At 42.5% G+C, this 14,771-nt stretch overlaps 1 protein-coding gene across 1 annotated transcript in view; it reads left to right on the top strand.

Annotated features, from left to right (window-relative positions):
* ERC2 (ELKS/RAB6-interacting/CAST family member 2) overlaps nt 1-14,771 on the top strand; it is a 617,894-nt gene that overhangs the window by 491,965 nt on the left and 111,158 nt on the right. The window contains exon 14 of the mRNA XM_018556277.1: nt 1,047-1,178. Coding sequence (XP_018411779.1) covers nt 1,047-1,178 — 132 coding nt within the window. The remainder of the gene's footprint in view (nt 1-1,046; nt 1,179-14,771) is intronic.

Consider the following 14,771-nt stretch of genomic DNA (forward strand, 5'->3'; position numbering starts at 1 on the left):
GTTTTGGCTTTATGCTGAATTACCAGTCCTTTAGCCATGCTAAGACTCCTGTACTCCACTGGCAGATCTAGATTTTTAGATTTGTATCCATTTAATTTGGTCATATATGTAAGATATTCTGCTTTGGAGCTGAACAGTGGTTGTACAATATGCCTACATACATAAGGGTATGATATCCAATCAGCAACTCAAAAATGGACAATTCAGAACAATGCAACTATCTAACATCACTTCTGCTATAAAAAGTGATGTTCTAGAAGGGTTCATTTTATCCCTGTGTATGGGGGAATGTTCAGTGCACTCACAGCAGGCAGTTTATTGCAGGGGAAACAACAGCAACTGGAAAACTTGGTCTTACCTGTGTTATCCCTTTTTGTCCTACATCTGATGGCTGACATTGTCTCAAGCTGCACAAAGATGTTTGATCATTTACAAAAAACATCAGGTTCAGGAAACTGTCAGCTCATATCTATGGGTACCTTATGATTTAGTGTTTAGTGTAATGAGCCCATATATTTGGCAGAAAAGGATCTAGAACTGCCCACTTTGCAGAGCCAACTGACATGTATATGGGTATATTTGGTTAGATGTGCCCAAACAAGGTGAATGAAAACAAGATATTTCACTGAGGTTCACGTGGCACCAACATTTCTATTATTTGTACCAGTTGTTACCAAAAGGGCCTTGGAAGTTTGGATTAAACTATTACTTGATTTGATGTATAGGGAATGGTCCAGCCGCATTGTTTTCTCTTTCTGTCCACCTATACTATAACATTCCATAATGATCATTGCATGTATTATTATCATCTGGTCTTTCTAGTTTAATATTTATACTGTATGTCTCATTATATAGCATACAACTGATTTATGTTTCAAGATGTGTCAACATTGGATATATTGAATTGTGTGGTCCTATGAGATGGAATTATGTATAAATAGGTTGTAAAGTGTTCCTGGTAAATATTTAAAAATATCCAGAGTTATATTTGTTTATCGGTGTTGTGATAAGACACTAGCATGAATCTTTTCTTTTTTTCTTTCCAGACACAGAACCGGATGAAACTTATAGCAGACAACTATGAAGACGACCATCACCATCATCACCATCATCACCACCACCATCATCACCGTTCTCCTGGGAGAACGCTTTCTAGCCATAGGCCCTCTCCAGATCAGGTTAGAATTTTTACATTGTTATGTACTGAGGTTTACTGAAAACGTTTTTACTCATGCAATATTATGTAATACTTTGTAAGCAGTCTTCTGTCTGTTTTCTATCTCTGACAGGGTTATTCACAAAAGGGTGAAGAGTTTAGAGAAGGCAGGAGAAGTGAACAATCTAGGACAACATAGTTGAACTGGAAAGTGAGTTGAATTGGGGAATGTTTCCAAATCAGCTATGTTGTCCTAGATTGTTCACTTCTCCTGCCTTCTCCAAACTCTTCACCCTTTTGAGAATAACCCTGTAAATTTGAGTTATTTTCTATCTTTTAATCTCTTTCTATTAAACTTAAATTGGACTTCACACAATACAGGTGGAGGGTGATTGTGTTGGTTTCTTCCACCCCAACTGGATTGAGTATTTAAAGGAGTTGTAGGAATGAAGAAAACAGCTATGATTAAGGCCACTTCAGCTGAAACACGTTAGCACATTCGCTATGACTGGTTGTATGCCCTAATACCTTGATTTAATAAGAGAGATTTTTGTGAAGAATCTTGAACTGTGCCGACTGTTTCAAGTTGTTCTACTGAAAAAGTGGTTAGATGGACAATTTGAAAGCCAAGCTAAGCAATTATTGTCTAAATACAATAGGAATATGTATTCTTATGCCTCTGTGTATCAGCTTCCTGTTATAAGGACTTATCATGGCTCTTCTCTCTCCTTCTGCAGGATGACAGGTCTTGTACCCTCCCCCCTGTAGTTTTCTGCAGGTAGCCTGTAGTAGGGGGACCTGATTTGTCATACCTACAGCTCTGTTCTCTCTGCAGGCTATGTACAGCACAGTGTTGGTGTCCCTGCCAGGGGCGTCCCGCGGCTGGGTGACACCCGGAGCGGAGACCGGGTGATACCCCGCAGTAACATCATTGCATGTGCGCGCGACGTCACGTCGTGTGTGTGCGATGACGTCAACGCGCATGCGCGGTCACATCATCGCGCATGTGCAGTCACGTCATCGCGCATGCGCAGTCATTTAATTCACGCCTGCCAGCGGCCATCTTGGTGATGGACGCCGCCAGAGAGAGGAAGGGATGAGGTATGCCGCTGGGTCCCCTCCTCACTCCTGATACTGTCAGGCTCTCGGTCCATGACCGAGTGACCATCTTTTTAGAGGGGATGACACCAAAATGACTGTCAGTCATTTTGGTGTCACCTCTCCAATGATGTCACCCGGGTATGGGTCACACCCCCCTTGTGACGCCACTGGTCCCTGCTACTTTTGCTACGTAACATCTGTTTGCAATGGTGCACAAAGTTTATGTTTATCCTTTGTTTCTATTGAGGGAAATATTTGAAGGGTGTATAAACCCTTACAATGAACTTCTCTTATTTGTTCCTTTTTGGTCATTTACAAAATACCATTAAGGCATTTTAATATATCTGTTTGACAAGTGCAGAAACATCTGTCAATCCTTTCAGAAATCTTGTCAGCGTATAATTTCCTGTGCTCTCTGCCTGTGCTAGGGTCTTATCAGTTACAGTGTTCCAAGAAGATCTTGCCAGATTTCAGAGGACTACACAATGTTTCCCCTCAATGTTATGGACAATAGACAATAGTAGAGGGGGAGATTTTTGTAGTCCCACCATAGGGTGACAACTTCTTCATAGTAGGTGAGTGAGCAATGTCACCCTAGGACAGGAAGTGTGTAACTGGCAGAATCAACAGGTAAAAAATAAAGGAATGCTTGAAGAAAGAAAAGCAATACTGCCACCACATGTAAGGAATGGTAAGTAGGAATATATTACATTTTTGTTCTAGCGTTTAGATCACTTAGACTCTCAAACTTAACATTATTGTGCCCTGAGTTCAGCTTCAAAGAACTCCTGGCAGACATAATCTTAACCTTTGCAGTGGGGCTACCCCCACACTGCAAGAGTTAAGTGCTCGTGTAAACTAAAAAAAGATATGCTCACCCGTCTGGCTGCTAGATCGGTCCCTGCAGCCTTGCTCCCCCTCCGCTTCAGTGGTCTAAGAACCTGTGAGTCATCATGTCCAATATAGTGTATTGGGTGTGAGGACACCGATGAACATTCCATCACTGGAGAGGAGAAGGATAGAGTCTGCAGGGACCAGTCTAGCAGCCAGCCATCTTCAAGGTTTGGGTGAGTATATCTTACAAGCATTTTACACCCTAGACAAAAAACAAGGATAGCACCACTGCAAGGAGTAAGATGATTTCTGCCCAGAGTTCTTCTATTAAGAGAAAAATAAGGGGAATTCAATACGGAATAGTATTAAGTGGGGTAAATTGTAAATTTAGAAGAACCGAAGGGCTGCTGTAGGGGTTATTCGCTATAGCCCATACAGCTCCCGAAGCTGGCCGAGCGGCTCAGCCAAGCCAAAGGCATATGCTTCAGCTCGACGAAGCAAAAGTGAAACCCCAAGAGAGCCTCGCAAATAACAGCTGGCCAGAGCCAGCCGTGATCTCACGGCTGGCTCCGCCCAGTTGCAATGACAGATCAGCGTCCCCAGGTTACCTAGGGACGCTGAACTGTAATAAACAATGACAACTTGGCGGAGTCGGCAGCACCGCCCAGTTGTTATTCATTGGCCAGGACCTGCGGGGAGACTCTAGCAGGTCCCGGCCAATAGGAAACAGGTGGGGGGAGCTAGCTGTCACTGCTAGCTCCACCCAACTGTTTCCTATTGGCCGGGACCTGCTAGAGTCTTCAGCAGGTCCCGGCCAATAGGAAACAGGTGGGGGGAGCTAGCTGTCACTGCTAGCTCCACCCAACTGTTTCCTATTGGCCGGGACCTGCTAGAGTCTTCAGCAGGTCCCGGCCAATAGGAAACAGGTGGGGGGAGCTAGCTGTCACTGCTAGCTCCACCCAACTGTTTCCTATTGGCCGGGACCTGCTAGAGTCTTCAGCAGGTCCCGGCCAATAGGAAACAGGTGGGGGGAGCTAGCTGTCACTGCTAGCTCCACCCAACTGTTTCCTATTGGCCGGGACCTGCTAGAGTCTTCAGCAGGTCCCGGCCAATAGGAAACAGGTGGGGGGAGCTAGCTGTCACTGCTAGCTCCACCCAATTGTTTCTTTCTTTTTTCAATAATCTTTTTTTTTTCTTTTTTCAAATATCTTTGTTTTTTTCTTCTTTTTTAAATTATAATTTGTTTAAATTTTTTTCCTACTTTTTTTTCAACTTTTTTCACTCAGCAGCATTGGTCTATTCTCTCACTGCCATTTGGCCGCTATGAGAATAGGCCGAATGGCAGCAAGTAGCCTGCCGGAGGTTCGGCTCAGCCGATCCAGCCTGCGCATGTTCGGCTGAACCAAAGCCATCCGAAGGAAGCCGATGTACGCCTGAAATCAGCCGTACAAGCCTGAAGTGAATAGCCGAACAGCGTTCGGCTCACTTCACTTCAGGTCGGTTATTTACTCGGCTGCCCGACTTTCACAGATTTTAAAATTTTGGAGTACGTAGTTTGTCATTTACCTCCATGAAAAGAATAACCAACAGGCAACTATAATTTCTCACTTTGGCATCTTTTGGATAGTACAGGCATAAGGAAAGGAGCTTTACATTCTATCCATTATGCACCCACGTCAATTGTCTTGGTCATTCAGATGCTTGTTATTGCAGACCAATCTATTGGTCCAAAGTAGACTACTAGTCACTAGTAAACTAACAGTTTGTGATCACCTTCACCTTCTTAGTTGTTGCGTGAAATGCAACGTTTTGTACCTCCGCAAATTACCCATACTAGCTTATTAAGTACATAGAATGATCAATGACCAATACAATTTGTTGGGTTAGAGGAGCCTAAACAATGAGAAATTTTAGGGTTATTGCAAATTCCACTCTGCTGTTTGCCTTGCTAATATAACATTTATTGGGGGGAATTGATCAAAACTGGAGCAGACAGAATATGGAGCAGTTGCCCATAGCAACCAATCAGCATATCTTAGAGTGAAATTAAAGTCAGAATTTTTTTTCCCCTTCCTAATCCTGCTGTAGGCACTTACCTTAAATCATGCCTCTTTATTCGATCATTTTCTTTTTTACTGTCCTTTTCAGCTGTCCTTCCAGCGCTGGTGCGGGTCTCCGATCCAGCGCTGACTCCTCTGTCCTCCTCTCCTCTGAAGTCCCATGGAGTCTGTGCGGGTGCACGCTGCTCCATAGACTTACCTTGTGTCTCTCCTTGTCTCCTGGCCGAACATCTGAACTGCACATGCGCCCGCCCCAAGATCCTTTGCGGCCGCCTGCGACTCTTTAGATGCTCGGACCGGAGCGTGCAATGGAGACACAGGTAAGTTTACACCCTTTTTAAAAGCGTTTTTTTGTAGTAGATATATGCAAAAAACGCTGAGGGTTTATTAACCCTTTAAGTTTGCTCAGGTAAAATTTGAAAATGAGATTGGTTGCAGTGCAAATCTGTTCCAGATTTTGTCTGCTCCAGTTTTGATAAACTCCCTCCATTGTGTTTGATAAAATAGTATACTTTATGGGTTTAATTGGCTTCATTGTTTTGCCTTCAAGGCCACAAAATAGACGTTAGCAATGTGAATACATTGTCAAAACATTCGGATTTCTCAAATTGAAAACTCGTGATTTGCCCATGGTTGCTATTAATGAAGTATTCCACTTGTGTTGCCTTTAGGTCCTCATTAAGCCCAAGACGCTTGGCTTTTTAAAAGCAACAGACCCGGTTCGTGTCAAACGGATTAGAGGTGGCCTTTTGCCAAAAGTATGTTTTATTAAAATAAAAGTTATTTTGGCAGAGGAAAGATGACATTTAAACAATTTAATAATTTACTGTAAATGGAGTCCTGATTCCCACTTTAAAACGAAATGGCTTTGAGAGGGTTTCCAAACCACGCCACAGCTCTGATTCCAAACACTGTCTGAATCTCTGCAGTATTTCAAAAAGATCTCCAGGGAGGGGATTGAAGAAAGAAAAATGTGGATGTATTAAAGATGTGCCCATTTATTTGTCAAATTATGGGCCTAAAATATACGTTTTATTTAAATATGCAGCAAATTATATTTACAGGCATGGTTTCTGTAACTTGGCAAAAGTTTAGTTGTGAAATGTATTGTAGGGTTCTAGTTGCGGGCAATAGTGGGCATGGATTGTAGAGTGTCCTTGTGCATATAAACAGTTTGGGCTCAAAATTTTTTCATTATTGCTGCATTATGTACATGGATAATCTCTTGAGATTGTTCCAAAATGTTAAAGATAATCTGCATATATTATATCTACGCTTTGTTACCGCCACACCTTATGGTTTCCTCTCCTATTGGGATACCTTCATTGGCATCACTTCCTGTGACAATTATATGCCAACCGATAGACCCAACGCTATACCACAAGACCTACAGTTCATGGTCCTTGAACTTGGGTCTGCCTTCTCTGCAAAGAGTCTCAGGGCCGGTGAACACCTAGACGACACCAATTTTTCTGCAATACACGATGCACCACTGTTTTATTATGCTCAGAAGCATGGGCTGAATCGCGACGTGAAACAGCGCGATCCACCTGGCGCGACTGGGGTACCATTGGAAAATAATGGCACCCACAGCGCGATCGGTGCACACCTGAGCGACTCCTGACCGTGCGGCAATCGGCACAGAATAGTGCATGATTGCTGCGCGATGGGGTGTTGCCTAGGTGTGCACTGGCCCTCAGATGATAACCCTGGAAGAGTCAACCCTTCTCCATTATGAGCACCTGAGCTCTGTGAATCACTCTCAAGGGTTTTTTTTGTTTTACACCCTTGTTCAGTAGAAAAAAAATATTTAAAAAAATACATCACCCATTGGTTTTGTGGAAAACGATTGATCTGTAATTTGCAGGTTTTTACAGACAGTTCTATTATGGTAAAGATCAGAATGGCAATATCAGCCATTTTTTTGAATCTGTGTATCAGCAAAAAGACTCTGGATGCAAATCATTAGTCTTTTGTCCATGACGGGATATCAGGAACCAAGGCAATTTAAAGAGCCTATTTATAAATGTTGTCACACAAGATTGACACAACATTCACGCACAATTCACATCTTTTTTATTTGAATCTAATTAGAATAATGTGTGAATCTTTGGTAAAAGCTGTTTGAATCTTGCCTGAAAACATTTATAAATAGACCCCCATCTAAAGTCAGAATGCTTTTCTATAGTAAAGGGTTAGCAACTCTTTTTACGTGTTTGTGCTGTGTTGATACCCAGTGGGAAGATGAGCCCTCTTTGTCCCAGTAACCATGTCACCGGGACAGAAAGTAAGGGAAAACCCAAAATTTTGAGTTACCATTGTGACAGGAATAGAGGAAAAATCTTACATTGGATACACTTGTATCACTGGCAACTGTCTAAGTGGGCCACTCTCAATTTGGAGCGATTTTCTCTTAGAGACCTTTCACGGGGCTTTCTGATCAGGTCTGCCTGTCAGTTTTTCAGGCGGATCTGATCAGAAACCAGATGTTAGTCTATGGGTAGCTGGATCTAAACAGATGGGCATCTGTTTACATCCAGTTAACCCTGGTTCTGGCCAGGTCCAGAAAAACAAACAGATCAGGGTTCTGTTTCGCTGGGCCTGATCGTTCCAGATCGGGGGTAGTCAGATCTAAACGGACACAAGTCTGTTTACATCTGATTCCCCATAGACCAACATGGGTCCTGTAATTTCAGTTTTTTTTCTTCCATGGCAAGATGGAGGAAAAAACTGGACGGCCTCGGATGTCCCAATGGTGACATCAGTTCTCATCAGCAGGGGATCTGTGCACGGACCTCCCTCCTGATCGGACAGTGTATAAGGAGCCTTGATTTCTGTTTCTTCCACCGGACAGGAAGTGCAGAGAAATCTCCCCAGATGGGACACAGTGACATAAATAACCTAGCAGGAGTTTTAACCATTCCCCACTCTATTTAAAATTATAAAGGAAATTTGTTTTGGTTTACTTTCATGTACTTTAATGCAGCTATTATATTAGCATATTCATATTCATGTGTGCATTAATAGTATAACTGCCTATGTACTAGTGATGCATGGCTTTCTGTATGTGTATGGCCAATCCTGATGTAGCTACCCACAAGAGAAAACTGAAGTTCTGGAATCAACCTCATGAAGTACAAGGGAGTTTAAAAAGTAAATGCAATTTATAAAGTATGCGGTAACTGGAACAGAGAGAAGCTTGCACAATGCAGCATATTTACATAGCCTGTTGGATAGTTTGACATGTGCAGTACAGCGATCCGATTTTAGTGGAGTGGTAGTCACGTGTATAGAAACATTGATGCTCCATTGCAAGATTTCCCCATCAAAGAACCACGTGCCATAGTGCGCTTTCTTTGGGAAGAGGGAATTTGCCCATCAAAGAACAACGTGCCATAGTGCACTTTTTTTTGAGCTGAGGGAAAACCAGTGGAAGTTTACCATTGGATGTTGGCTCAGTATGGTCATACCACCATGAATCAACAAAAGATTTATGAGTGGGTAGAAAGGTTTAAAGTGGGAAGAACAGGTGCAACCGACAAAGCTTGTTCTGGTCGCCCATGAACATGGCTCACACAGGACCACAACGACCTTCTTATAGCCTGCATGTGGCGCTGAGCGATTATTGCATGTTCGGTCTGCTAAGAGAGGTGCTCTGTGGTCGCAGGTTCACCTCAGATGATGAAGTAAAGGAAGCAGTGAATTTCTCTGCAGGAATATGGAAGCTAGTTGAACAATAAAGCAAGTTCATCATCTTGTATGAGGACTATGTGGAAAAGTGATATGTTCAAGTGCTCACATTTACTTCTTTTGAAAGAGAACGATAGGCCAAACTTTTCTGGCCATAGTTCTGTTAAGGATAAGAGGAGGGCATATGCCTTGTCCTCCTGTGACCCAAAACTCAGCAAATAGTAGGCCATTGCCCGCTATATGCTGACAGCGCAGAGCCGTGCTGCAATCCCGACAATATTATCGGAATCCACGTCACTGGCTGATTGACAGCTGGCTCTGCCTCTCTAGAGGCAGAGCCAGCTGTGCCCAACCCCTCCCCCATCTGTCCCTCCACTGCCTGGGGGCGGGGGGGAATCCCTGCGGGGAGCAGCGAATGACAGTCACTGCTCTCTGCAGGGAGAATATCAGGAAATGAGTGATCTGTGGTATGTGTTTGCTCATTTCTCGACCTATAGAGCCGTTGTGTGACAGCTTCAGTGTCGCACATGGACTCTAATTATGGGGAAGAGTGTATTTCACTCTCCCCATAATTCTCCTTTAAAGCTGTTAAATGTGTTTTGCCTTTACTTTTTTATTCTCCCTCGTAGTAAGGATTGCATGTAATGAAAGCAGAATTTATTCAGCAGAATAATAATTAATATTTTATTTTGATCCCAAATATCTTTTGAATGAAGGCATTAAGACAGTGACATTTCAGTGAACATGTTGCTCTAGCCAGTGGGTTTTCCTTCTTACATGCATACCTTCGATGGCAGATGTTGGAAATAAATTTCAGATCGTCCACTTGCCATTCAGCAGCAATTGATCATCAAAGTCTTTCATACGGGCTCTGTTACTAATTTAAAAGTATGCTGGGAAGCTTGGCCTTGCTAGAAACACATGTTCAGATGTTCTACAACTGTTTTAGACTTACAGGGGAAAAGCATGATTATAAAAAATGACATTCCCTATGCATACACATGGAGCACTGTGTTTTTTATTTCCTGATCAGCCTTTAGGCCACTCGAGTGGTACCTTCAACATCCTCTGCCGTAGCTTCACTCCTGCCATTAACAGATATTTGTAGTTTGGCAGAAGAAAGTCTTATGTACACAGAAACTTAGTGGTACCCCAATTGCTTCTACCTCTTCTTGCATTGTTGCCAATATTTTAAATAGTTGTAGGGACTGTTCCCACCAATGCCACACCTAACTAGCGTTACAGTGTGGCAGGTGCGTTGCATTGCCATTCAATTGAGTAGCACCCCAAACGGACCTCCCAACCACACGCACGCCATTGGTGCCAGGCTTTTTGTGTTCACCTGGTAAAAACAATCTTGCTCACTCTGCTCTATCTGTGGAGGAGCAGCATTGTCACCCTAGGCCAGGAAGTGTGGTAGGACCACAAAGCACCTCCTTTTGCCCTTATCTTCATAACATAAAGGGGAGGTGAATACAAGGATTTCACCGTCACACACTTGGAAATTCAAATATCAATATTCCATTGATATATTTATTCAGTGAAGAATGTGACATATCAATGGAATATTGATATTTGAATTTCCAACAGTGTGCCGGTGAAATCCTGGTATTTGCTGCTAGTGTTTGCACAGCGCCACCCATGCGGTCACCTCGAGCACCACTGATACGTTGTATGCTGTAAGACCGTAGGAGTGCGAATGGTATTTGGAACCTACTATAAAGGGGAGGTGTCCTAGAGTTCACAGAGGTGAACTGGACAGGGCTGTTAACACTTCTTGAAATTTCTATGCTGCAGAGGCAGAGGGCACAGGAATGTAAAAGCACCAAGGATTTCTGGCAGTATCAACAAGTTTATGCACTTATCAAAGGTACATAACAAAACATTTTCAGTTGTATATGTAACAGATCAAGAGGGAGCTAATTAGAGAAGTTAATTGTTATGGTTTGCATACACTTTTCCAGGGAAAATATTTCCAGGAACTGATAAAATAAAATCTGGGATAGTCTCTTGAGATCAGGGAGAGCCAGCAGCTATGCTCTTGGCAGAGTATGTACAGTAGATTTATAAGTAGCCCTATAAGTAATATTCCTGCCTGTGCACATGAGACAAATGCAGGGCATGTGGGTGTTTTGCTGAGGAGTGACAGCAAATAATCCAAGGCGAATGGTTTGAAGGGGCAGATTTAATCTATCTCAGTTGCTGTCTGAATATGTTAGTAATTAGACCAATTTTCTGCTAAAAGGCTTCGTACATACCCTCAGTATGTGAAATGTTTATTGACCACATTGCAAACTTTTCATGCTCTGCATCAAGACGAAATGAATGTTGTCTGCAGTGTTGGTCATTGTTGAAGCCGCAGCTATTATTTCTCTTGCTTCACAGGTGCCCCTCCGTTTTCATGAAAGAGCCTCATGCGTGCTGGGCAATGCAGAAAGTTGTATGTGGACACTGGCTGCCTAGCCTTAGACACATGACTTTTAACAAAGCACCATTCACAGGCTGAAAAAGGGGAAAATATGGTGTATTGTTTCATGACATCTCCTCTATTACTGAATAGCAAGAATACTTCAAACATTAAAGGACTCCTTTCTCTAATTTGTAAATCACTATTTGAAAGTGGCCCCACTACCAAAAGAAAGCTTACGGCCCATTCACATCTTTTCAGTGTGATGCGTTGCGGTAATGCAGGTGTTACTGCAAAGTGCATCACGCGCAAAATGTGATTTGCAATTCCGTTTATTTTAAATGGAATTTCAACACAGTAAGGCAATACAGCTCCAACGTACATGCATTGCAGCACACCACTTCAAGGTATTGTACTACTGTGCATTGTGGTGAGCTGCAATGCACAAAATGGCATATGTCTATTTTTGTGGATACTTTGGTTTTGGGACTTTCCCTCCCTTACTGTCACAGTGACAATGGTTTCAGCAGACAAAAAGTAAGGAAAAATGCTCAACTGTAACACAGACAGGAATACAAATTAGAAGAGTAGGGGAAGGCTAGAACCCCTATTCAGCTTTTTATTGCTGTCTGTCCCTCGCTTCCTCTCTGGTAAATCTGTCAATACCATTGAGAAAACCTCTTTAAAAATCCCAAGCAGCAGTAATAACCGGACAGAAGTTCAGATTCTTCTGGACTCTATCCAAAAAGCGTAGAAAAAAATGTACTGGCTGGACACTTTGAAGTCCAATGCTGGCCTCAAAATCTCACCAGCTCTTTTTCCCCCAGTTGGAGCACACCCAGACCCCCCAAAAAACCTACATGCATACTTTTTTTTCTGGAGATCTTCAGTTTGGTCTGGTGATATAATAGGTTCCTCTTCACTCACTTCTATCTTTAGTGGTGAGGGGAACCTAAATGCTGAAGAGATCCCCAAGATGTCACCAACTGGTGCCACCATGTCGTAACCTGGTGCTGCTTTCTGCAGCATTCTTATGTGAGTCCAGAGCAGGGGGTGGAATCTTGAAGTCCTGCACTAACGGGAAGTGTGTTGAATGATGCTGGACATCTTTCAAAGAAAAGAGAATCTGCGCTGGATCAGTGAGTCTGGACAAGCAGTACCAGATATAGGGTGAGTACTGCAGCCAGAGCTGACTTTTTTTTTCTTTTGAACTACTGTAGGCAAATTAATGTTTTTATTTTTTGTCCAGACTGAACTTGGGAATTAAAACAACTTTCATTGTTGAAACTTAAAACAGATTTGCTTGATATTTCTTTTTTTTAACCTATTTTTTTGTATGTCTTTTTTTTATTGTTCTTGATCATATGCTTTATATCTTTAAGTACACAATAAACTTACCTCTACTATTGGGAGTGCGTAGAAGTGCCATATTAGTAATATGCACATAACACCATGCAACCTGAGGCATGATTTCTATACTCCATCTCTATGTAGTGTCAAGCCTTTTTTTATTAAATGTGAAAAAAAAATGTATCATAAAAATAGGAGCAACATAGTAAATCTTGACCTGAGAAGGCCTTTTAAGTTGTTCTAGAAATATCTCTCACCGCTAAAAATATTTTCACAATTAAAATGATTGATCTTAAAATGTAACTGAATCACCTTCACGTCGACCTGTTGCCACCTTCTGGTCTCTAACACCTCTTTATAAGGAGAATCGTCGCTTGCACATTTGGAGATTATGACTTTTGGTGAGTAGTATCATATTAATAGATTTCGGTGGGTTTTGGCAAGGCCTGAACACATTCCGTTTTCTTTATGTGCTCCTCGAAGTTTATTTTTACATGGCGCAGTCACATGCCATTCGGAGGCGCTCAGACAGGTTTTACTGTTTGCTTGGTTTTTTCGCCTGTGTGATGTGACCACGATCACATTAAGCCACTGACTCACATGGCAGAATGTTCCATTGCTGTGTTTATATCCAGTAAAACCACACAACAATAAAATGCGCTATTAACAAGCTTGTAATTGCTTCCTAGCAAATAGACAAATATATCTGTCATTTGTAATAATGTCCTTTCTGCCTTGGTCAACCTGTATCAGCAAACAAAGGGTATGGAAGTATGAATGAGGATGTTCTAAGCTTAATACTAGATCCCTGAAACAGAAAAACATTATACTTCTCTGTAGATCTGAAGCGGTACACGTCCTTCCTGGTATAATGATGTTATGAGGCAGAATAGTGAAATCAGCTTTTTGAATGGTATTTGTTGAAAATCTTGTTGCATTCCCTTACAGATTTTCCTTATATACCTATTGTACTCAATAAGAGATGTTAACGTTTATAAAATGCACCTGTTCATTACGTGTGTAGGCAAAGAAATACAGAATAAAGGAATAATGTCACCAGCACACCAGTTTTTGAGGCAAAGGAATAGGTTCACTTTAAGGCCCCCTTTTAATGGTCAGGTCAGTCTGTCAGTTTTTCAGGTGGATCTGATAGAAAGCGTCTATAGGCAGCTGTTTCGGAAAACCAAACGGAACAGAGTGCCATCTTGGCCGACCTGGTTGTGATGGATCGGGGTAATCTGATCCCCGTAGTTCTAACATGGATTTGGTAAATGAGTCCATCTTGTGATGGAAGAAAAAACTGCATGGACATGGATGTTGCAGTGGCATGGATGTCTGTTCTGTTCAGCAGGTGATCTATGCATGGATCCCCTGCTGATGGGAACTGACAGGCGCCCATGTGAAAGGGGCCTAAAGTGTATGTCCAGCCAAAGCTATCTCAGGCCCCATTCACACCTGGGCGGATGCGTTTCAGCGCGGCTTCTGCACACTTTTTAAAAGGGAGGTTTTGGGCGTTTTTAATTGCGTTTCAGCACTGAAATGCAGTTAAAAACGTGTTTCCATTCAAATCTTTGCACAAAGAAAGGCTCAGGGAGCATTTCGGGCGGCAGGTGGTTCGGATCGCGTGGAGTTGCGCGATCGCATAAACGGTCCCCGAAGGAAAGTATGGGATCGTTTATGTCAGTGGTTCAGCGCGGAAAAATCCACGCGACTGAACCGCCATGGTGTGAACGGGGCGTCAGTTTTGTAAAGCATGAGGAAGGGGTAGAACCCGGGTCAGCTTTTTATCTGCTATCCAGTGCTTCTTTAGAGAGAATTACTATAATTTCCTGTACTGCTGACAATGTTTTGCTAAACAGGAAGTGAGGGGAACTCTACAAGGGCAACACAGACTAAAAAAAAAAATGCTTTTCTTAAGTAGAGTGGGGGGAAGCTAGAACTCCTGTCAAATTGCTGTATGTGTTCCTGTTGCAGATGTGTCAGCAGGACAGAAAGTAAGAGTAACGGCACATTCCCAACCCTGTCCAGCGAAATTCCAACACAAAGACAAGATGCATGCAGTACTATTTTTCAGCGCAATGCAGAAGGACGCAATTCATCACATGTGTATAAAAGATTCATAAATAAAAACAGAACAATTCCATCCCGCTGTATCAGGGCACAGAGCAGCAGC

This window comes from Nanorana parkeri, unplaced genomic scaffold, assembly GCF_000935625.1.
Source record: "Nanorana parkeri isolate BGI_ZX_2015 unplaced genomic scaffold, ASM93562v1 scaffold231, whole genome shotgun sequence".
NCBI classification, from domain to species: domain Eukaryota; kingdom Metazoa; phylum Chordata; class Amphibia; order Anura; family Dicroglossidae; genus Nanorana; species Nanorana parkeri.